Source organism: Nymphalis io, chromosome 6 (assembly GCF_905147045.1).
Source record: "Nymphalis io chromosome 6, ilAglIoxx1.1, whole genome shotgun sequence".
Lineage (NCBI taxonomy): Eukaryota > Metazoa > Arthropoda > Insecta > Lepidoptera > Nymphalidae > Nymphalis > Nymphalis io.
This window is the reverse complement of record NC_065893.1, coordinates 3,878,100-3,900,325: the sequence shown is the minus strand read 5'-3', so window position 1 is coordinate 3,900,325 and position 22,226 is coordinate 3,878,100. Positions and strand designations below refer to the sequence as shown.

At 35.9% G+C, this 22,226-nt stretch overlaps 3 protein-coding genes across 3 annotated transcripts; 1 reads left to right on the top strand and 2 right to left on the bottom strand.

Moving 5' to 3' along the window:
- The first annotated feature begins 610 nt into the window (after positions 1 to 610).
- Positions 611 to 3,517, top strand: LOC126769101 (uncharacterized). Its single transcript, XM_050487643.1, has 5 exons — positions 611 to 1,236; positions 1,323 to 1,445; positions 1,718 to 1,864; positions 1,957 to 2,178; positions 3,035 to 3,517. The coding sequence occupies exons 1-5, from the start codon at positions 757 to 759 to the stop codon at positions 3,317 to 3,319; spliced, it is 1,257 nt and encodes a 418-aa protein (XP_050343600.1). The 5' UTR covers positions 611 to 756; the 3' UTR covers positions 3,320 to 3,517.
- LOC126769098 (interleukin-1 receptor-associated kinase 4-like) lies at positions 2,442 to 6,040 on the bottom strand. The gene is made up of 4 exons (XM_050487640.1): positions 5,684 to 6,040; positions 5,207 to 5,373; positions 3,882 to 4,960; positions 2,442 to 3,750 (listed from the first exon to the last, which is right to left on the bottom strand). The coding sequence occupies exons 1-4, from the start codon at positions 5,842 to 5,844 to the stop codon at positions 3,364 to 3,366; spliced, it is 1,794 nt and encodes a 597-aa protein (XP_050343597.1). The 5' UTR covers positions 5,845 to 6,040; the 3' UTR covers positions 2,442 to 3,363.
- A 975-nt stretch (positions 6,041 to 7,015) lies between these two features.
- LOC126769090 (DNA polymerase zeta catalytic subunit) lies at positions 7,016 to 22,095 on the bottom strand. Its single transcript, XM_050487629.1, has 20 exons — positions 21,848 to 22,095; positions 21,579 to 21,700; positions 21,287 to 21,415; positions 21,072 to 21,166; positions 19,957 to 20,738; positions 19,706 to 19,880; positions 19,532 to 19,626; positions 18,283 to 19,445; positions 17,804 to 17,929; positions 17,032 to 17,716; positions 16,600 to 16,791; positions 15,936 to 16,056; positions 11,897 to 12,141; positions 11,465 to 11,622; positions 10,793 to 10,930; positions 10,047 to 10,184; positions 9,281 to 9,471; positions 8,354 to 8,581; positions 7,847 to 8,063; positions 7,016 to 7,272 (listed from the first exon to the last, which is right to left on the bottom strand). Exons 1-20 carry the CDS (start codon positions 21,897 to 21,899, stop codon positions 7,111 to 7,113), a joined length of 5,214 nt encoding a protein of 1,737 aa, XP_050343586.1. The 5' UTR covers positions 21,900 to 22,095; the 3' UTR covers positions 7,016 to 7,110.
- Between the last annotated feature and the right edge of the window lie 131 nt (positions 22,096 to 22,226).

The window sequence follows — 22,226 nt, the reverse complement described above, 5'->3', positions numbered from 1 at the left end:
TTAAATTATTACTAAAGAATGGTTGCCACATAGATTTCTATGTTAACCTTTTGACTCGGAATGTAATAATATTATAAATTCATAAAGTTGTCGTTAGGAAATTATAAAAAAGAGAACTAATAAATAAAAATAACATATTTAATATAACGAAGCAGTTTAGGTTATTATTGGACTCCATATTTATTTGTATAAACAAACACCAAAACTGGTTACGCGATAAGGGACAAAAGATTTGATAATTCTATCTCTGTCTAACCCATTTGTAACGAAATTTTCGTTCTCTTTCTTGTGTAAGTGAGAAGGAAGTCGTCATTGCGTCTATTAGTTTCTCTGTCTACGGTTTGTACTCATAAAAAAGTATGGCAATTATGGATGTCATTTTCGGAAAATATTCAGCCGGTATTACATAAAATTCCCAACAAAGATAATGGAAAAAATTAATAACATGCCCGATCATTTATATAATGATATATCGCATATTTAGTTGGTACATGGCATAATATTCTAAAAGTTGGTACACGTAAAATCAGTGCTTGTTTGAAATTAGTGATCGGGTAAAACAAAGACTCTTTTCTGGCATCCCTGATTACCTATATTATTGTTGTAGACTTTTAAAAATTTGACATATGACAATTATCAATTGAAAAAAATCAATACTACAATAGTTACCTAGTTGATAAATTTTAATATTTAAGTGTAAAACTAACAAACACATAATAAATAAAATAAAAAACACTGAGCATTTATTAATTTCCGATGAAAATTAATACAATGAAGTACATTTCAGAATTATTAGAAAGCATCAATCGTTGCCTACTACCAAGATTGGATTTTAATTTCGAAGAAAGCACAGTTCACGCAGAATTTGATGTTAGAAATAAGAATTTACGACATAACTTTCAATTATTGGAACAATGTCTAGGAGATTTAGATATATTAAAAACAAAGGAGACTTCAGCAATAATATCATCACTACTGATATTGTATAAGGAACTCACTTGTGACTGTCCATGGAATAATGAAAACACACAGGAATATTCTAAAAAATTAAACATATACTTTGAGCTATTGTGTGGGTTACGATTGGATAATATATTACAGCAGAATAGTAATTTTGATGTACAAGAAATATATGATAAATCACTTGATGTTTTGCACGGTAAACTTACATATGATAATTTTAAGAAATATCCGGGCCAAATTGAAGTTTACTGCTCAATAGTAAAAGATTTAAGAGTAAGTAATGTTATAGCTTATTACTAATTATTAAAAAGACCATTAAAAATCTTTGTACTGATAAATTTAATTTTTTATTCTTCCAGAAGTACAAAGTAGGTTTAAACCCCCAAAAGATATTTCCAGTGTCATTGTTATTAATTGATGATTACAACAATACAAACAGAAGTAAAGGATTAATATGTTGTCTTTCAATATTGAGATGTATGGTATGTTATTATATAAACCGTTTGTAGTAGTGATAACTTCCTTCTGTATCTGCAGGCTCGGACTTAAAGATCCAATGCTCCACTTTGATATTTGAGACCCCCCATTCCAAAGTTAGAGTAAAATTATATTTTATTTTGGCTAGTTTGGGCCCCTAGGCCAGTGCCTAGTATGCCTAGGCATAAATCCGGGGCTATGTATTTGCATTAAATTTGCTAGTCAACTAGTTTAATGCAAATTATTTTAAATTATTTAAATATTTTATTCCTCACAGGAGTATAAAGATTTTGATGGTGGAAATTATTATGAAGTTGTATATAGAAGTTTAAAGAAAACATTTATTGAGAAAGATGCTGATGTTACAAAATTGACACATGCTTGCTTATTGGAATTGTGTAGAATGTTTCCATCTGATGTGAAGGTATGAAAAAGAACCTGCTAAATCAGTAAAAACATATTATTTTCTTTAATATTAGTTTGTTCATTAAATTATATTTTTTATTTTATTTTTAGCATGTTAAACTGGAGGAGATCTACACTGGGATTCTAGACCAGTTATACACAGAATCTAATTTACAGAGGAAAGCAGAATGTTTTAAATTCACTAAACATATTATTCAATTACACAAAATCAATTGTGTCAGTAAAAATATTTTCAAAACAATTATGTGTGACAGTTTGGACGTCTGCACAAATGAGGCTGTTGCTGAAATACTTTTGCCTAGTATGTTACAGGTATGGATTCTTATTTAAACATTTTAAAACAGACTATTAGATAACTATTGCCAATAAAAATATATTTGTAAATTGCAGCCAATCTTGTGTACCCACATATTGATTGCAAAAAAAATGTAATCATAAATTAGTTTGAATTTTCATTTCAAGCAAGTTATTTTATGTTGTTAAAATAATTTTCGTCAATAGTGCACACTTTTGAGCAGTGGTAAAAGAGAAATACTTTGAAGAATAGAAAAATTTGGGATAGTAACACTCATAAATACAAATAAAATTCTTTTATTAAATATAGAATAATAATTAATTATTAGTTGATTGTCAGAGTGAAAATGACCACTAGGAGGTTTCCTAGTTTAGCCATTTTTTTTATTTTTGTTTACATACAATTTTCAATATCAGGCAGAAATAACCAGGTGATTATGTCATTTAGGTTTCGAAATATTTTCGTCACAAAGTGCATTCCACACTAATAAAACTATGGGTTTTACTAGTTGAAAAATATGTTACATTACAAAAGTACATTCTTTTTTCATTATTACACATAATTAAATAAAGTCTGAAATCATGCACAAATTATTTTCATTACCGATTTAAGTATATGAAATGAACAACATGAAAATACTTTTGTTATCACTAGTAAATACTCACATAACTATTTACGATTATATATAAACTTTTCTCTAATAGCATAACAATAATACATTCATCAGTCTTGTTTAAACTAACTAGTCCAGAAATAGATAAGGTTAATTGAAACAAATAATTATTTTACACAATTCAGACAAGGTATTGACATATATGAAATATTAATATATATGTATATGCATATTGTTATCATTAGCATTTTCTGTTTCAGTGTTTAGAAGAATGGATCAGATATTGTTGGTGTATATGGAAGCTGCATTCTGATCACAAAATGATTTCTATCCTCTTCAAAGTTTTATATACATGTAAGGATGAAGACATAGCCACACACATGCAAAAACTTCTCATTACAATCATTAGCCTCTGTAAAACTGATGAACAAGAACAAATTATTGCTGATTTAGAGAAAGCTATTGATATGGAAAATAATAATTTCAATACGCGTGTAGAAACAATAAAACAAGAAATTTATATCGGTGAATGTACATGTAAATAAAAGATAGAATATATCACATTCAACAGTTATTATAAATTTAAGTATTAATTCTTTATTTTGTATAAAATATTAGCAACATCAGTTATAGTAGGTCTGCTTTTTCGATTGTATTCTAAGCAATTTTGGGCTAAACTATAAATTTCCTTGGCTTTCGACCAAGTTGTAACACAAGGATCTAATAAAGGACTAATATCATTATTAATAGAGTTTTCTTCGACGTAATGTTTAATATTTAAATTCTCTCCATCATTAGCAACAATTGGTTTTAAACCAGTAAGTAGTTCCAATAAGACAATACCAAAGCTGAATATATCTATCTTTTGTGTTATAGTGCCATGGATGCCCTCGGGAGCCATATATGCTGAAGTACCCATAGGACACGTAGTCACAAACGTTGAGTCGTATTGCTTGGCCAATCCAAAGTCACATAACTGTAAAAAAGCAATTGAACTATAAAATATTTGTAATACATACACATCACATTTTAAATAAATATTAAACATTAATGACCAATTTAAAAATACACGAACTGTAGTTATGCCTAAATAAAAACTTGTTTCACCTTTGGTACATATTCCTTTGTCAGTAGAATATTAGCTGTTTTAACATCTCCATGAACGAAATTCTTTATAGTGTTCTGTGAATCAATTTCACCCACAACTCCTAAAAGGGCACTGCTTTCTTTACTCTGTAAAGGTTTCTCGCTGGTGTGCAAATATTTTAACCCTTCAGCAGTCCCTATCATTATATCAATCCTTTGGATTTCACTTAAGATCTTTGCTTCAATATTTTGTTGTAAAGAACCTCCATCTATATATTCGCAAACAATACATGGTGCTGGGCCATCTTTAGAAAATCCTATTATGGGAACAATGTTATTGTGCCTAAACTGTGAAAGGTATTTCACTTCGGTATTAAAAACTTTCATTGCAATATCAGGCTTCCGGTATATTTGTAAATGACTGTGAGCTTTTTTAACAGCAAGTAATCCATACTTGTAATGATTGCCAACAAAAACATCCCCGAAGCCTCCACTTCCAATTCGTCCCATCAAGCCATTTGGACCATCATTTAATGTTTCGGAAAAGTTACCTGTGATATTTTCTAATTCACTATATTCAAAGTGGGTTAAATTTTCATCTTGAAGTATAGCACTGTCTATTCCCAGGGAAATGTTTATATCTGGAAATGATGTCTGATATATGTTTGGATTGTGCTTAATATTATTACTTTTACTTTTATAACTTGTATGAGAAACATCGGAATCTGTATATGTATAACTAGATTGATCAATAACTTGGTTACTTTTTGACTTCAACAGAGCACTTATATCTGGCACATTCATGGACACTTGGGTTTCTTCCTGTTCTTTAGAGAATTTAATAAAGTCACTTTCAGATTTAAGAGTTTTTTCATTGTGGACATCAAATGCTTCTTGTGTACCATTTTTGGAAAACTCAATCATATTACTTGCAGACTTCATTTGTCTTGTTGTTCTGTTACACATTTCATTAAACTTAGACTTGTTAACTGAGCCCATATTATTAAACCTTTGTTCCATACTTTCATCATTTAGAATTTCTGTAACATTTGTTGTAATAGGTGCAGCTGGGCCATGTGTTGGACGTTCAGGCAAAGATTCTGTAAAATTGTTTAAGGAGAATGAGAACAAAATGTAAAATAATCCCTGGTTCAGGGATAAAGTAAAGGCAGCAGATGCTTAGGGTCGGCTGAAAGAGATGCTAAAACATGAACTTGAATTTGCAGCCTGTACTACATCAAAACATTATGCTGGGACTTTGATTGTTGGTGAAAACGGCCAAGGTTTAGGTTTTTAGGTAAGTTAATAAAAACATTGTTTTTGTTGTATTGTAGAAAAAAAGGTACCTTTTAACATTTTTGCTATTTCATCTGCTGCTCTATACATTTGAGCTTCTTTTAAAATATCTTTCAGGTGTGTCAGTGTTGGTCTAACTCTACCTGATGTTCCCCATTCATCCATTAGTACCTCTGTGCACTTCATATTATTTGCTTTTGCATGCTCTTCAATCAACCTATAATAATTTAGATATTTAATCGCTGTTAAATTACTTATTTATTAGCTGTCACTTTACTTTTATTTGAATATATAATATAAATGAGGAATAAAATTTCTTATGAGATCTCACTGGCCAAGCATAATAAAGTATACATTTTCAACAAGTTTATGTTGAAAACATATACTTCACTATGATTTAATTGAAATTTGACATATGGATCATGTTGAAACCAATGAGTTTAAACTTCAGCTGTCCGATAGATTAAACTATAGTCTACAGAATAGGTATCAATAATAATTTAAGTACAAAAACAATGTATACAAACCGTATGTGTTCATTGTTGTATTTGGATCCAATACTATCACATTGTAAGCTTTTTGGTATAATCGACATGAATTTCTTCCAATCATCGTTAATCTCTAGAATATTTACAACTTTGCACAGTGCGTCGGCAGGTAGCTTGCGAAGTTCGACGTTTTTATACATGATTGATTAATTATGTTCCAAGTATAACAATTTTTGGGCTATTCTGATCAAATTATACCCCTTTTAAAGTAGTTTATGCCTACTTGATCTTGATAACAATTACGAACAGGTAAATTATATGTTCATAATAAACTTGACGTTTGGAATTCCCTGTTATTGTTTTGTTACGTCACCCAAGAGCTCTGGCCAGAGATTATAATGTTCCTGTAATGTCAATAATAGAAAGTATGACAAGATGTCTAGCGATTATTATCTATGCTAATTAGGATAGGATAATTTTATCTATGGGATAATTATTGCAAAAACAAATTCATATGATTGTTTAAGAGTTTGGCCTTCAAAATTTTAAACCGAATAATCCCATATCATATGTGTCATCTATTTTATACGTGACATTGACAGAATATTTTGCGCTCAAATAACGTAGATACACGCCAGAAAAGAGAAAAAAAAAAGTTTGGGCGGCATATACAAATAATTTATGATTTATGGAACTTATTTATAGTAATATATTTACTACTAATATATTTTCTACCGTACTAATGTCGCGGTAATGTTATTTATCCAGATATTGACTCGAACCTTAAAATAATTACCTACAACCGCACGGTACATAAACATGCGATAGGGCTCGTACAGTATTTTAATTTCATCTACCTACTCGAGTTTCTTTCTAGTTTTGTGATAGTAAATATATGTTTTTTATTTTAAAAACTAAATTCGTTGTGATTAAAATAGGAAGTGATTTAAATAAAAATACATACTTATAAATTTAACTATACCAAAAACAGCACAGTATATAGTCTATAATTGCTCTTTGCCAGATTATGTAACTTGTTGTGTGGACTTGTACTAATTAATTCAATTAAAAATTTACAAATAGCAAGCTTACTTATAAAACCACACACTCTAATCAATCACACTTTTGTTCATCACTGCGGCGCATTCGCCACTATTGTGTATAGAGTGTTTACCGAACTCGAGGCGCGTGCTGTATGATTCGTGCTACGACCGATTGCATGAATACATAATATTGATAGATAACATTACTGTGATTTTTTACTTGTGATTCTACTTTTATATGATGTACGTCTCTTCTCCATGTTATGGCATTAAATTCATTGGGATTAGTACGATTCGATTCGCATATATGTCAAAAATAAAGTTTGTAGCTTTAATGAACACTTCTTTATTCATCTTATTTAAACATAATTTCATAAATTATATACGTGCTTACATATCTACATTTAACTATAAAATTTGTTACTAGAAATCTAAGTTCTCTTTCATATAAACAGGAGGTAAGTTAGCAGTTATTTCTCGCATATGTTCTATCTTCTGTTGAGACGATACTCGTCGCCACAACACCGGACACTCTGTGTTTTCGCATTTTATATAAAGTTGATGATTACAACACGATTTGCAAATCTGAAACAAAAACGATTTTAGTTCTTAAAATTTTTGAAACGTGTCGAGTAATCACTAATGACTGATTATTATCTGACCGCCTACATATAACCGCCTTACTTATAAACCTTGTTTAGCAAGTGATAACTTATACAATTCTGTGTACATTTACAGCCTGTGGATGTCCCACTGCTGGGCTAAGACCTTCTCTCCCTTTTTGAGGAGGTTTGGAGCTTATTCCACCACGCTGCTCCAATGAGGGTTGGTAGACCACATACACATATGGCAGAATTTCAATGAAATTAGACACATGCAGGTTTCCTCACGATGTTTTCCTTCACCGTATAGCACGAGATGAATTATAATCACAAATTAAGCACATGAACATTCAGTGGTGCTTGCCCGGGCTTTGCATGATCATCGGTTAAGATTCATGCGTCCTTACCACTGGGTCATCGCAACACTTCAACATTCTGTGTACACTTCTATCGAATGTCAAATCAATAATGATAGAAAAAGCAAAATCGGTGTTTAACTTAATAGCTGCTAAGCAAAGTTTATAAGTGAGGCCGTTATAGTTTATTAAATAAAATACCTGTAGACACTGATGCAGGTGGCGGTGTGCGCGCGCGAGCTTGTCGGCGACGGCGGCGGCGGAGGCGCGCGTGCGGGCGGCGCAGCGCGCGCACAGCGAGCGCGTCCCGCGCGCACCGCACACCGCGCAGCGCCCGCGCTGCATGTACCGCGCTATGCCGCCGGAACTGCCCCCTCTTTCTATTTGTGCCTCGCGACTCCAGCCGATTTCTTGCCACCTGTTTTAAACTGACTTTAAAAATGAAAAGTTCCTGATTTTCATACGTGTATTTTGGATACGAATTTTCCAGATACTACATAAAGATTTACTCTTTCGGTTGGAGTAAACTATATAGCTAAAAGTAAATTCATAATATTTATAATTTATTTTTAATAAACTAATACATGTTAATTATTTTAAGAAAAAAACTTTCATATAATATTAATGTAAAATCGCGTAAATAATCGTTTCAAACTGTGTGAAACACAGAAGAAAATAAATTTAAAACAGAAGCGAATGATATCGTACCACTTGAAGACGTCGACGCCCAGCAGCGATAGACAGCGATGCAAGGGCGGCAAGAGCACGCGCGTGGCGTAGTACGGCACGTGCGGCGCCAGCGCGGCGTCGCGCAGCAGCTCGGGCGGCGCGCGCGCCAGGCGCACGAGCGGCGTGTGCGGCGCGCCCGCGCACAGCGCCCACGCCACGCGCTCGCCCGCCCGCGGGCCCGCGCGCCCGTCGCGGCTCAGCGCGCGTCTGCGAGTGGACGGGACTGGTGATTGTCGTCTATCAGGACCAATAAGCGACCGAGGCACAAATAACTAATGGCAAGGATAGACTGCCAGCAATGAAAGATGTCCAGAAAACCTTTCACTTATCTAAACTTTTGTCACTAACAAACTTGGATCGGTGAGATAAAAAATTTATATTTCGTTAATTAAAGGATCAGTCTTGTAATTAAAATAATTGGTTAACGCAACGGCCTTGACAAATTTGCTTAACGACTAAACCAAAATAACTAACCAACGACAAAATTCAAGCTATATTAGTAAACATTCCGATGTTAGTTTGTATACGTAATTTATATGTTATCTATATATAAATCTGGGTCTGGTATTTCTTTTATAAATAATCACCAATACAGCAAATATCCTGTTTTGTTTGTCAGGTGGTAAAACATGGTCTTTAAAGGCAGAAGAGTAAAAAAAAAATTAATTCAATATAATACTGGCAATAAGTAATAAAATACTACTAAGAATCAAAATATCGAGTAAAATTAGTAATCTTTTCAATTAGTGATCTTTATCAGAGAAAATCAGGAAGTACGTTGATATGTCCATCAATCAGCCAGTTATTCTTTTATACAGATACAAATTTTCATAGATACTAATATAACCATAGATATAAGCTCAAAGTAATACCCGAATATTTGGGCACATTCCTAACAGAACTCACTTAGCGATCTCGTTCGGTGGAGCTGCGGCTCCCGGTCGATAGCCATTCGGCCCATGATACTCTCGGGTGAAGAACAGCTCTTGTGGTGAAAGCGTACCATCCGCTAGTTTCGACAATACCCCGCAAACGATTTTTTTAACACGTGACATATCGCCTGTTTCGAACAACTCGCAGAGAGACCTTTGGAGAAGCTATGAAAATAATATTTCGATTTTATTGTTTATATAACAATAATAAATCAAATCAGAATATGCCATTGCAAATACATTTTTTTTAAATTGACATTTTAGAAAGTTAATTTTATTATAAAGAATCATAATATAGTATCAATACTAATATTATAAAGGCGACAGTAATTTTGTCTGTCTGTTTCTTTCGCTTTTACGGCTACACGGACACTTTAATTTTGTTTATTTATATAGATATGTGCTTGACGGTGAAGGGAAACATCGTGAGGAAACCTGCATGTGTCTAATTTCACTGAAATTCTGCCACATGTGTATTCCACCAACCCGCATTGGAGCAGCGTGGTGGAATAAGCTCCAAAAACCTTCTCCTCAAAAAGTGGAGAGGAGGCCTTAGCCCAGCAGTGGGACATTCACAGGCTGTTACTTGTTACTTGTGATATAGATATTTAGGATTAGTCGACAGAAAACAACTTTTAATTGGCGCGATCTAGGGCTTGAAACCCGGATCTCGGGCTTTGCATATATGCCATATATGACAATCTGGGACATATTTGAACATTTTTTTTAATTTTACAAACCTTAACGCCAGCTGGGCATCCATCACGACGCACGGTCTCGATACCTTTAGCTTCGTACACTGGCTTCTCTTGCTCCGGACTCTCGTACATGTAGCCCACGTAACGTTTCTTTGTTTGTAGAATACACGGCTGATACACCTGTATCAAATAATTTCAAAACATTTAGCCATTTACTCAATTAACAAAAGATCTTAACGATTGAAAGACATATCGTCTTGGGGAAATAAAACAGTCCAACATGGTCAAATAAGCCTTAGAATGAAAGACCGTTTGTTAAGATTCAACAATTAATACAAAAGTAAATAATATAGTCCTACGGTAATACATGAGTTGTGATTATAATTCATCTCGTGCTTTACGGTGAAGGAAAACATCGTGAGGAAACCTGCATGTGTGTAATTTCACTGAAATTCTGCCACATGTGTATTCCACCAACACGCAGGAGCAGCGTGGTGGAATAAGCTCCAAACCTTCTCCTCAAAAAAGGGAGAGGAGGCCTTTAGCCCAGCAGTGGGACATTCACAGGCTGTTACGGTACGGTACGGGTATTAATTGTTAACTGTGTGGGTTAATTTATTTGTACCTAACAAATTCTATATATTTATTCAATTAACTTATTGCCTGATTTAAAAAAAATATTTCTTCGCATGGTACCTATGTCGATATTAGCAAAGATAAAGATGGATACATATATTTATCTCTCTCCTCAACCTTCCATCAATAAAAGCAAACCGATTTTGTGTCACCTTTTCTAGTTTCAAGGCGACCGGCGACGGGTTGTCGGCGGTGACGGCGTCCGCTATCTGGCGTCCGATTTCGAAGGCCTCTGCGCGAGAGCCGCCCGGCACCAACACGAACATGGAGTCCGTGTCGCCGTACACTACCTGAAGGAAAATTATTATGTTGAATACTGAAATTATAATAAGATTTATCTGTGTTTTTAACACATTTCACAACAACAACATTCGTATAAATAATACGCAGATGATTAAGTCCCATCTTATTATGACTGTTTAATTAAACACCGATTTTCACTTTCTGTCATCATTGATTTTACATTCGAAAGAAAGAGACAACAATGTAAAGGGGTAAACAGCAAATTATTATGCTCACTGGTGGTAGAACTTTGTGCAAGCTCGTCTGGGTAGGTACCACCCACTCATCAGATATTCTACCGCAAAACAGCAGTACTTGGTATTGTCGTGTTCCGGTCTGAAGGGTGAGTGAGCCAGTGTAATTACAGGCACAAGGGATATAAAATCTTAATCCCTAAGGTTAGTGGCGCATTGGCTATGTAAGCGATGGTTGACATATCTTACAATGCCAATGTCTAAGGGCGTTTGGTGACCACTTACCATCAGGTGGCCCATACGCTTCCGCCTTCCTATTCTATATAAAAAAAAAATATATATATAAACCTTAGCATTCCATTTGCTTTTGTTGACAAGTTGAATGGCTCGTTCCAGAGTTTCCCTGCCCTTAGCGACGACGCTGTCCCCGACCTCCACACACGGCATGCGACCGCTGAAGTTGGCGGCGGTGTACCCGTACGTAACATTCGCTATTAGCTTTAAACCTGCAAATAGCATTGTATCATTATTACTTTACTCGGTGGGAGGACTTCGTGCATGACCGCCGGGCAAGTACCACACAGTCATCATATATTCTACCGCCAAAGAGTAATACTCAACATTGCTGAGGTCCTTCAAACCGGAAAGGTGCCTACGGGTACAGGGGACATCTCAGTTCGCCAGGTCGGTGCGGAATACATACACGTAAAATAAGTCTTAGTCAATTTTTATTATCAAGATAAAGTATTAAAGAAAAACGATTATTTTTAATCGATATACCCAATTGCCGGGAGTGCATCGCCTTCCTGACGGCTTCGTCGGCCTGCAGGCGCCCGCCCGCCCTGACGGCCCGGCGCGCGGCCAGGATGCGGCGCAGCAGCGCGGGCAGCACGCCGCGCCGCGCGCGCGCCGACACGAAGCCCACGCCCGCCGGCGACCAGTGCACGAGCCGCTGCCGCGTCAGGCCTTCGAGCTTCTTCTGCGGTATTCGAAGACGCCACGCTCCGAACTCGTACGGCGCGTCGCTGTAATTGTAGTAATAATATCTTTATCTTCGACGACGAGACTTTGTCTATTTATTTTAAAACATTAAAAGTATGCCGCAAAGTGTTACACTGTGTTGTAGTTGTTAACGCCCGTCTGCTGCTTTTACGTATTGAACTTAAAATCTAAATTTAAATAAATTTGACGTAACATATACTTATTTATTATATATAGTACAGTAACAGCCTGTGAATGTCCCACTGCTGGGCTAAGGCCTCCTCTCCCTTTTTGAGGAGAAGGTATTAGAGCTTATTCCACCACGCTGATCCATTGCGGGTTGGTGGAATACACATATAGCACGAGATAAATTATAATCACAAATTCAGCACATGAAAATTCAGTGGTGCCTGGGTTTGAACCCACGATCATCGGTTAAGATTCACGTGTTCTTACCACTGGGCCATCTCGGCTTTATAGACAAGGATAAAATATAAAACAAGGTATATATAAGGATTGGAATTTCGTCTCATGAATCTGTTTGAATGAAAGCCGGAGTATGCTTGTTCGTCAGGGCGGATGTTTGTTGTCACCGATTGCGCTGCTTGGAGGACCCCTCCTTCTCCATGTTGGTGGTACGTGTGGACCTGGTTCGTCAGAGTCGAGTCTACGTGTGCCTCTACAGATCCCACAATGGTGACTTGGAGACAAGCCGATTATTTGATCATCTTAGTCGGGTGGCAGATGCTGCGCAAGAGCAGTTTCCTAACGCGGAATTGGTGTTTTTGGGGGATTTTAATGCTCACCATGCATCATGGTTGAAATCCCTCAAAACTGACCATGCTGGAAGAACTGCTCATGCTTTCACACACGACTTGACCCAACTGGTTGATCAGCCCACCAGGATCCCAGACATTGATGGGCAAGCGCCTTCTCTACTGGATCTTCTGCTGACTTCTCACCCTGTGGAATATCAGGTTGTGGTTCAAGCTCCACTTGGTTCTTCGGATCACGGCCTTATATCTACCAAAGTGCCACAGGCCAAGCTGCCGCCATCAGCGGTATGCAAACGTCGCGTTTGGCACTATAAGTCGGCAGATTGGGACGGTATGCGCGATTACTATGCGTCAGTCCCTTGGAAGGAACGTTGCTTCAGTGGGAATGACCCGACAGCTAGTGCCGCTGCTGTTGCTGATGAGATCATGTTAGGAATGGAATACTACATTCCTTGCTCAGATCTCATCAATAGGGGTACGCGTAACCGTTGGTTCACTCGTGAATGTGCCGACGCTGTGTCATCTAAGCAGGCGGCATATCGCGGGCTGCATTAGCGGGGCATCTAACATTGACTCACTGAAAGCAAACTACAATAAAAATTCCAAGTCCTGTAGGAAGGCATACACGAGAGCGGATGCACAGCGCATTGTACAGATTGGTCATGACCTTATTTCGCATCCTAGGGGCTCCCGTAGCTTCTGGCGTCTGACCAAGTCTGTGCAAAACAATTTCTGCCAACCTTCGCTGCCACCGCTCAGAAATCCGGACGAATCGCTAGCTCACAGTCCGCAGGAGAAAGCCGACCTCCTGGCTAAACTCTTTGCCGACAACTCTGTGATCGATGATTGTAGTGCGCAGCCACCAACAATACCTTCATATGGCCACACGATGCCTGACATCAAAATCGGGCAACGTGATGTGCGTGCGGAGCTGCAATCACTCGATATACGGAAAGCTAGCGGTCCCGATGGAATACCAGCCATTGTGCTGAAGAAGTGCGCGGCGGAGCTGTCTCCTGTGTTAACGCGCCTGTTCCAACTTTCTCTCTCTTCGGGATGAGTGCCGGAGGCTTGGAGAAGAGCTAATGTGCAAGCGGTTCCCAAAAAAGGGGATCGGTCTGACCCGGCAAATTATCGGCCAATAGCTATCACCTCAGTACTTAGTAAGGTGATGGAACGGATTTTAAACAACCAACTGATCCATTACCTAGAAGATCACTGTCTAATTAATGATCGTCAGTACGGGTTTCGACCAAAACGGTCCACAGGTGATCTTCTAGCGTACGTAACGCACCTCTGGGGTGAAGCTATCGACAAGCATGGAGAATCATTGGCTGTCAGCCTCGATATCTCCAAGGCTTTCGACAGGGTCTGGCACAGAAGTCTTCTCTCCAAGCTCCAAGGCATATGGTCTGCCTGCTCAGCTATGCACCTGGATTGCCAGCTTCCTACACAAGCGTAGCCTTCGTGTTTTAGTAGATGGTTGCGCTTCACAATTCTATGTAGTGAATGCTGGGGTCCCCCAGGGATCTGTGCTATCTCCCACACTCTTTCTTTTCATATCAATGATATGCTCTCTCTTGGGAACATACATTGCTATGTAGATGATAGTACAGTGCATGGTGGCGCGCAGTGGCTGGGCGGGCGGAAATTGAGGAGAGGCGGGAGAATCTTGTCATTGAACTTGATAGGACATTAGAGCTCATCGCCAAATGGGGTTCTGATAATTTTGTTGAGTTTAATGCCAAGAAAACACAGGTGTGCGCTCTCACAGCGAAAAAGTCACCATTTTACCCTCATCCCTCCCTCTGTGGCACACCGCTGATGATACAAAGCAAAATCGTCATGCTGGGGATGGACGTTCGCTGCGACCTTAGCCCAAGGGATTACATCGAGGCTATTATAAAAACAGCTTCACGAAAACTCGGAGTTCTGAACAAGGTGCGGCGTTTTTTCACGCCACAACAACTGTGCCTGTTATACAAAACACAGGTACGGTCTTGCGTTGAATATTGCTCGCACCTTTGGGATGGCTCCGCTAAGTACCTAATGGAGGCCTTGGACCGGTTGCAGCGACGTGCAGTACGCATTATTGGCGACGTAAAGGTCACAAACACCCTTGAACCTTTACAATTGCGTCGCGAGATAGCAGCACTGAGCGCTTTCTATAGTCTGTATCACGGCGAGTGCTCTGAGGAATTATTCTCTCTAATTCCTGCTTCCCCCTTCCTTCTTAAGTCCACGCGAGCTGGTTCTCGATGTCACCGCCTAACTGTGACATCAATTCCATCGCGCACAAAGAAATTTGGCAACTCCTTTCTTTGCCGCAGTACCAAAGAATGGAATTCCTTACCAGCTCACGTGTTCCCCTCCTCTTACAACCCGGGTTCCTTCAAACGAGGCGTGAAAAGGCATCTTGCGGGCCGGCAAGGCGGGGACGGCTAGTACAGAACATTCTTCCCGACTGTACTGGCCGTCGTCGCGTTTGGACTCTACTACCACTTACCATCAGGTGGAGTAGGGTCATTTGCCATCCCGGGGCTTATAAAAAAAAAAAAAAAAGTTTTTATAGAAGGAACAACTAGAGCAATTAAAACTTTTAGTATTGCGTGTTCTAAACCTAATTCAATTCTGATTTACGTGTTCTAAACTATTTGCTATGATTAACAAAGAGACCTATGATTCATTAATTTCTTATAAAAATACCACTAAATATTTTAAATACGCCTCTAAATTACAAAGTGTAATTGCCTTCTAAAATTATTTTATCTTGAAATTATCTAGCTCTATATTTTAAACCAAAATATTTTATACAAATAATAATACCCATTTACTGCCTTTTTGGTATAGTGCCTAACTTTTGGGGCTGCAAATCCAAAGCTCCCGGATCAATTACCAGGGCGACATTTCTGTCAAGACATGTTCTGTTGCAGCTCGAAGTTGACTGAGTTTATACTTGCGTCCTATGCCTGAACTTTTTTCGGACATCTTTGATTAAATAGGATTACGCGAGAGGATATAAAGAAAGGCCACAGTTGCTAGTAGGACAACATCATCATTACCCATTTATATTTTGGACTCTCCCGATGCATGTAGAAAAACAATAATTGTAAGCGATCATCATCGATGGGTAGAGACTTTGGAAATCCAAAACAATAACGGGATCACTGTAAAAACGCGATTCTGTAACAAATAAATGTAGTTCTTTTCACACTTTTGGATATTGGATTATTGGATATTATATTAAAAAAGAAAATTACTTTCAGAATATGATTTCAGGTTACATTTTTTTAAACACGAGTTTAAAGTGAGAAAGAATAAATACGTGCCTGATTTTGAATTTGAGATGTTCGGTTATCATGGGAAACTTCCACGTTACAAAAGTTAGACCATACCAAATTGTTAAACCATTTAATAACTCGGTGAACATTACCTTTGACTGAGCCGTAATTGGGTAAAAGAATAACCTCCAATCGCAATGAGTTTCAGGAAATCTCAGCATCAATCATGACTCTTAGACTAAGGACGTGCTTATTTCTTTCGCTAAGCCGTAAATTTAGCGTTTTTTTTGTGTAATTATACATACTAGTATACTTACTACTGCATAAAAAAGCGTCTCGCTAAGAAACATAACAAATATATATTTAAATAAGTATCTTTTGAAAGTTAAATACGATCAGATTTCAAAGTCATATTTTGTTTATTGTTTGTATAATTTTGTCTCACCTGGTTCGAATATTAGTGGGAGAAATTCCGGAGCTCGCATTTTCGCACGTTGTTTCACAGTCGGAGACAATGCGACCAGATTGAGAGGTCTCGCAGCACGAAGCATTAACGATTCGACCCTAAACTGCGATCCTCTCGATAACACTTCCCACCATTGCAGCCCGAACAGACGAGCGAGTTCTGAGGTTCGGTCTTTGGAAATATAAACGGTATTTTAAAAATAAAGGCAGGTGACAAGTTATATATCATCTTATGTGAAAATGTGATGTATTAGGACTCTCTGTCCTCTGTCATAATATCTCTACTAGCATCATCTCTTTCTTTTTATTTCATCCCTTTATTTTCTTTTTAAGATAACCAGATATTTATAGGTTAGCTTTTTTTGATATAATTACACCAAACTGAACAAAAGAAATAAAATTAAATACTCACTTATCATATCAAGTTTTTCCAACATCCTGACGGTTCCATTTAATTTTGTTAAATAATATTCAACGGGTATCCAGCGTAATATTCTAGATTCATCCTTCCACCATTCAGCTAATTGAGAATAACTGTATTTTGGTACCCTTTCATTCAATATCGCGTACATACAATTCTCGAAACTGTAGCTCGATAAAGCGAGCTCGAAGCGGAACAAACGCCAGACATTAAACGTAATTCTCCCGATAACTCTTCCTTCTAATTCACTCTCATCATTTCTATATCGTTTCTGGCGATTCTTTTCAGTTATTCTGGATATTTCTTTTATAAATTCAAGACCCAATATTTGAGCTCTTTCAAGAATGTATCCCCAAGAATTCATTTCGATTTCATATCCACACAAAATATCTGGATCATGACCTTTAACACGGTCTATAATCTTCTCTAGCAATTCATTCTCACTATTCAGATAATTTACCTCGATGTTAAACACGCATCTGTTTAAGAAATTTGGATCTTTCATGTCGTCAACGACAAAAATCTGCGTGACATTTCTTTGCAATCTGTGATTTGGGGGGCAGTCATTAGTCACTGTCATAAATATGGCTTCTATGGGATCTATTTTGGGATCTGGATTCAAGTCTCCCCTGATGGATGTATGAACTTCTAAGAGCATCAGCGTGAGAAAATCAGTCTGAAAAATGACAACAAAATTTACAAATTCTTTTTTTAAAGACAGTTATAGGAATTATTTTAAATACACTTATAGGAATTATTTTACCTCAACTGTTGGATTACTAAGTGTACTAAGTGTATTCTCTTTAATGGACTCACTATTTCCAAAACAAAGAAATGCTCCATCTGGTTGCATGGTAATTTGAAGAGTGTTATTTAGTTCGGAGTTTTCCTGTAAAATAGATAAGTAAAATCAAAGTATTATTCAATTATCATAAATTATAATGGACAATAATCAATCAATAGCATTAAAAAAAAACTTTTACTTAGTGGCTTTTTGCCAGTCTTTGTAGGTGGTACTCACACATCAGATAATTTACCGCCAAACAGCAATACTTGCGTTGTGTTTCGGTATGAACGGTGTGTGAGCTACAGGCAAAAGGACATAATGCGCTTCGACGATGTAAGGAATTTCTTGCAGCGCCAATAGTCTATAGCCGGTGGTGACTACTTACCATCAGGTTGCCCAATTGTTTATCCACCTAGCTATCGTATATAAAAAAACATGCAATAAGAAACTCGTACCTTTATTGTTACATCCAAGCTAATGCTACTGTTTAAATCATTCAAATCATTCTCTTGAGAATTTTCTATTTCATTTATATTCACATTTATTTCCTTATCCGTTTCTTGCGTTAGTTTATGTTTGCTTTCCATCCATCGTTTAACATCACTACTTAACGGAGGACGTTTTAACGGTTCTAATATACATCGACGATTACTTGCCAATAACACTTTCATTGCTTCGGGTTTTGTTGATTCTTCTGTCATTTCATTTGTTTGTAAAAATAATAATTGGCGCCAATCATCTAAGCTCGTTACGTCTAAAACTTGGCCAAATGGCTTTTGATCTTGTGCTAATTTGCTATTTAGCTTTAGTACCATTTGTCCTATTTCGACTTTGTCGCCAACGTCTTTATAATTAGAATAATAAGGTTCAGGGTTCCTTATTTTTGGAATTCCGTACATTTTTAAGGTAGACAAAATATCGTTTTTAGTGGGAGGTCTAATTTTAGGTGTTAGTATTATATCATTTAAAATATTTGTTGATACATCTGTTTTAATAGGTGTGTTTGATGTTGTTTCACGTTTTATATAGAAATTTTCTTTTTCTTCTTCTTTTATAACATTCGATTCATTGTGTTCATTCTTGTGCGTTTCATATTCTGTAGCTGTTAAATCAAACAAATGCGACTTGTCATAGAAGCTTTCGATCCCCAATTTGTTTTCTTCGGACGATGACTGATTAACCTCACTAGACTCACTATCAGAACTGTTTGGAGATTCCTTTTGTTTTGAATTGCGAATCTTAATATTTGATGGGCCTGCCACTGGTTCGAATTCTTTTTGAATATCATATGAGACAGCTGCGTCAACATTAGTATTGTGCTTTAAGCTAACTTCGGAGACTAAATTAACTATACAAACTTCATCATTAGAACATTGTTTTATATTATCGTCGGCACATTGTTCTTTGAGAGATTTCTGTTCGGCCTTACAACTTCTTTGGATATGTAAATTAGAAATGTTCTCAATTGTTTCTCTAGAGACGTTGATTTCTTCAACTTCATTCATATCCTTATCTTCGTACTCCTTAGCTATGGTTGTTTCCATTTTCTTTTTATTTTTCGGTCTCGATAAACCTAATTTAAAAGATCTCATTTTTCTTTTTCCCATTTTCTTTACATCTAAAAAAAGAAAATATGTATTTCATTAATAATTGATTTCTTATAGTTAAGGTATATAACAAATAGAATTTCTAATAATAATTTACGGTCATCATCGCAAGTGCCATCTAATTGCGGTATACTGGCTCCATCCCAGAATGAATCATGCCAAGATTGTGAGCTTTCACTATTCTCCAGGATTCTGTAAATATTAACTAAAATATATATTAAAGTTAAATAACATTGCTTACTTTTTTATTAACATTGAACTATCTAAATACCTTTCAGATGGATTTAAAATGACCGTTTCCTCGTTAAATATCTGTGAATACTCAGCATTATCAGAATCTGAGTTATCTTCTTCATTTGCTGGTGTTCCCATTACACTATCGTCTTCGACCGCTTTTTCATCAAGATCTTGCAGCATGTCCACTAGTTCTAAATCATCATTGTCCACTGAAAAGTTATTTTTATATAAAATAACACATCCATCACGTGCATTTGTTTCTATTAAATATAGATATATACTTACATAATATTTGACTGTGTCTCAGGGAAAAACTACTATTTAATGCTATATCTTCATCAACCAATGTATTGTCAACATTATCAATATATTCAGCTGTTATTCTAAATGTAGAATTATTGCTTAAACTGGTAACATCCTGGTGAATATGATGACTAATATCAGTAGCATTAAGTAACTGTGAATTTTCTGCAGTTTCAGCTGGATAATTGACTAATTCTAAATTTGCTTCACTGGTAATCTCTATCGGTTTATCGATTACATTAGAAATTTTATTATGCATAATTTGTTCAAATTTACTGTGCGTATCTGTTTCTTTGACGTTTATTCTCGATTGTGACAGAGATTTTGAAGCCATGGATATGTTAAGTTGTTTTCTCCGTTCCAGTTCCTGATTCCATACTTCTTCAAGCCCTGGATTTTCAATACCATCACCTCTACCTATTCTTTGTCTATTTAATATATGTGATGCAAAACAATCTGCTTCATAATAACAACTACTTTCAGGTTTTACGCTTGATTCATAAGATCCTGTTGGTTCATCACTACATTGGGAAATGCCTGATTTGCGAAACCTGACAGTTTGCAAATCAATATTGCTCATTCCAAAAAGATTAAAATCAATGAAAAATTGCAAAGTAAAATTAAGATGAGCTTCATGAGGTTGTAGAGCTTGGCCCAAAATAGCTCCGTTGCTGCATAATTCAACTGCTTGTTTAATGAGACCAGGGTTGTATAAGAATATTTTTAAGAATAGATGTACCTTGTCATGAAATCCATAGAATGGTCTGAAATAAATACCTCTAGCTATAAAACTTAAGTAATATTAACAACTCAACTAAACTTAAACTCCTTTGTCATTTGTTGAACCTCATATTCTTAATTAAAAAGTTATCTAGAAGATATAGAATTTTTATTACATAAATTAAATCAATAGGTTTGAGCATTTGCTCAAATCTATTAAAGTATACATTTTTAACTTGAATAATGCCGTTATAAAGATTTGTGTTAAGTATGAAGGTTTTTAAATAAAATTACTCTTATTATCAATTTTGGCTTAGATAACATTTGAATCAGCTGTATAAGAAAAAAAATTAAGACAAGGCAAATGCTTAACTTACAATCCCTTAACAAGGGTTATTTTATACACATGCTGATTGGTTGATGTTGCTTGTTTTAAAGCAATATTTAAAGCTTTATCCAGGCTGGCAGCAATCTGAAAATTAAGAAAACAAATCATTTAATTTTTACATGATGTTTTAGAATATTGATATATTATAACGAATAACATTCTTGAGCTGGCTAGGTTGTTGATGATGCTTTGGTGTACACTTACTTGGTATAAAAATTGTGGTTCTGGATTTGGTGTAGGGCATGGTATATAAAAATAAGGAAATACCCCATGTATATGTAGACATGCTTTATATCCTTCAGATGTAGAGCCAAATATTCTTAATATTGGTACCTGTGAAAGATAGTAAAACCTATTTTATTAAATTGATTATTGCCAGTGTTTTAATTACTAAAAAATTAAAAATTAAAAACCAACTTGCAAATGATAACAAAATTATGCGTAAGAATTTTATGTAAGACGTCAACTCAAATGGTAATTGTAACGAATACTGTACCTGTTTTATATCAGAACCTCGAAAATCAGAATATATAACGTCTAACCCTGGTAACGGCCTTGTAAGATAATGATCACAAACAACTACTCGAACTGAAAATTCTGGTTTTATATTTGTAATACCTGAAAATAAAAATATTTAAATAATAATTAAGATAAGCTAAATTGGTAATTTACTAACGTCTGTCTTGTAGGGTAGATTATAGTACATATAATTTTAATATTATTTGTATGATATTTATTTATATATTTAAAAAAGTTAATATTTACTTAGTTCATCATTTTTGTCTGTATCATCTTCCTCTCTAGGGCTGTCCAACATATTACATATTTTATATACTTGTATTTTGTACTGTTTGTTTTATGAAATCGTTTTTATTTCAATGCAATCTTGTCCAAACTTGTTAATAATTAGCACGGCACCTATTTATTGATATTTTTTTAATTTTAAAGTCCATAAAACTAATAAAAGTTAACCCTTATTGATATCAGATCATAGTATTTGTACAGTATTTTGAAATAAAATAGAAAAGAAAGTCGATGTAAAGTCAGTAAAATCTATCATATATATAAAGTTGTATTTGTTTATAGACGAACTTTGTGACTTTGACAGTTTGACTTGACTTCACCTCAATTCTCAACGTTCGAA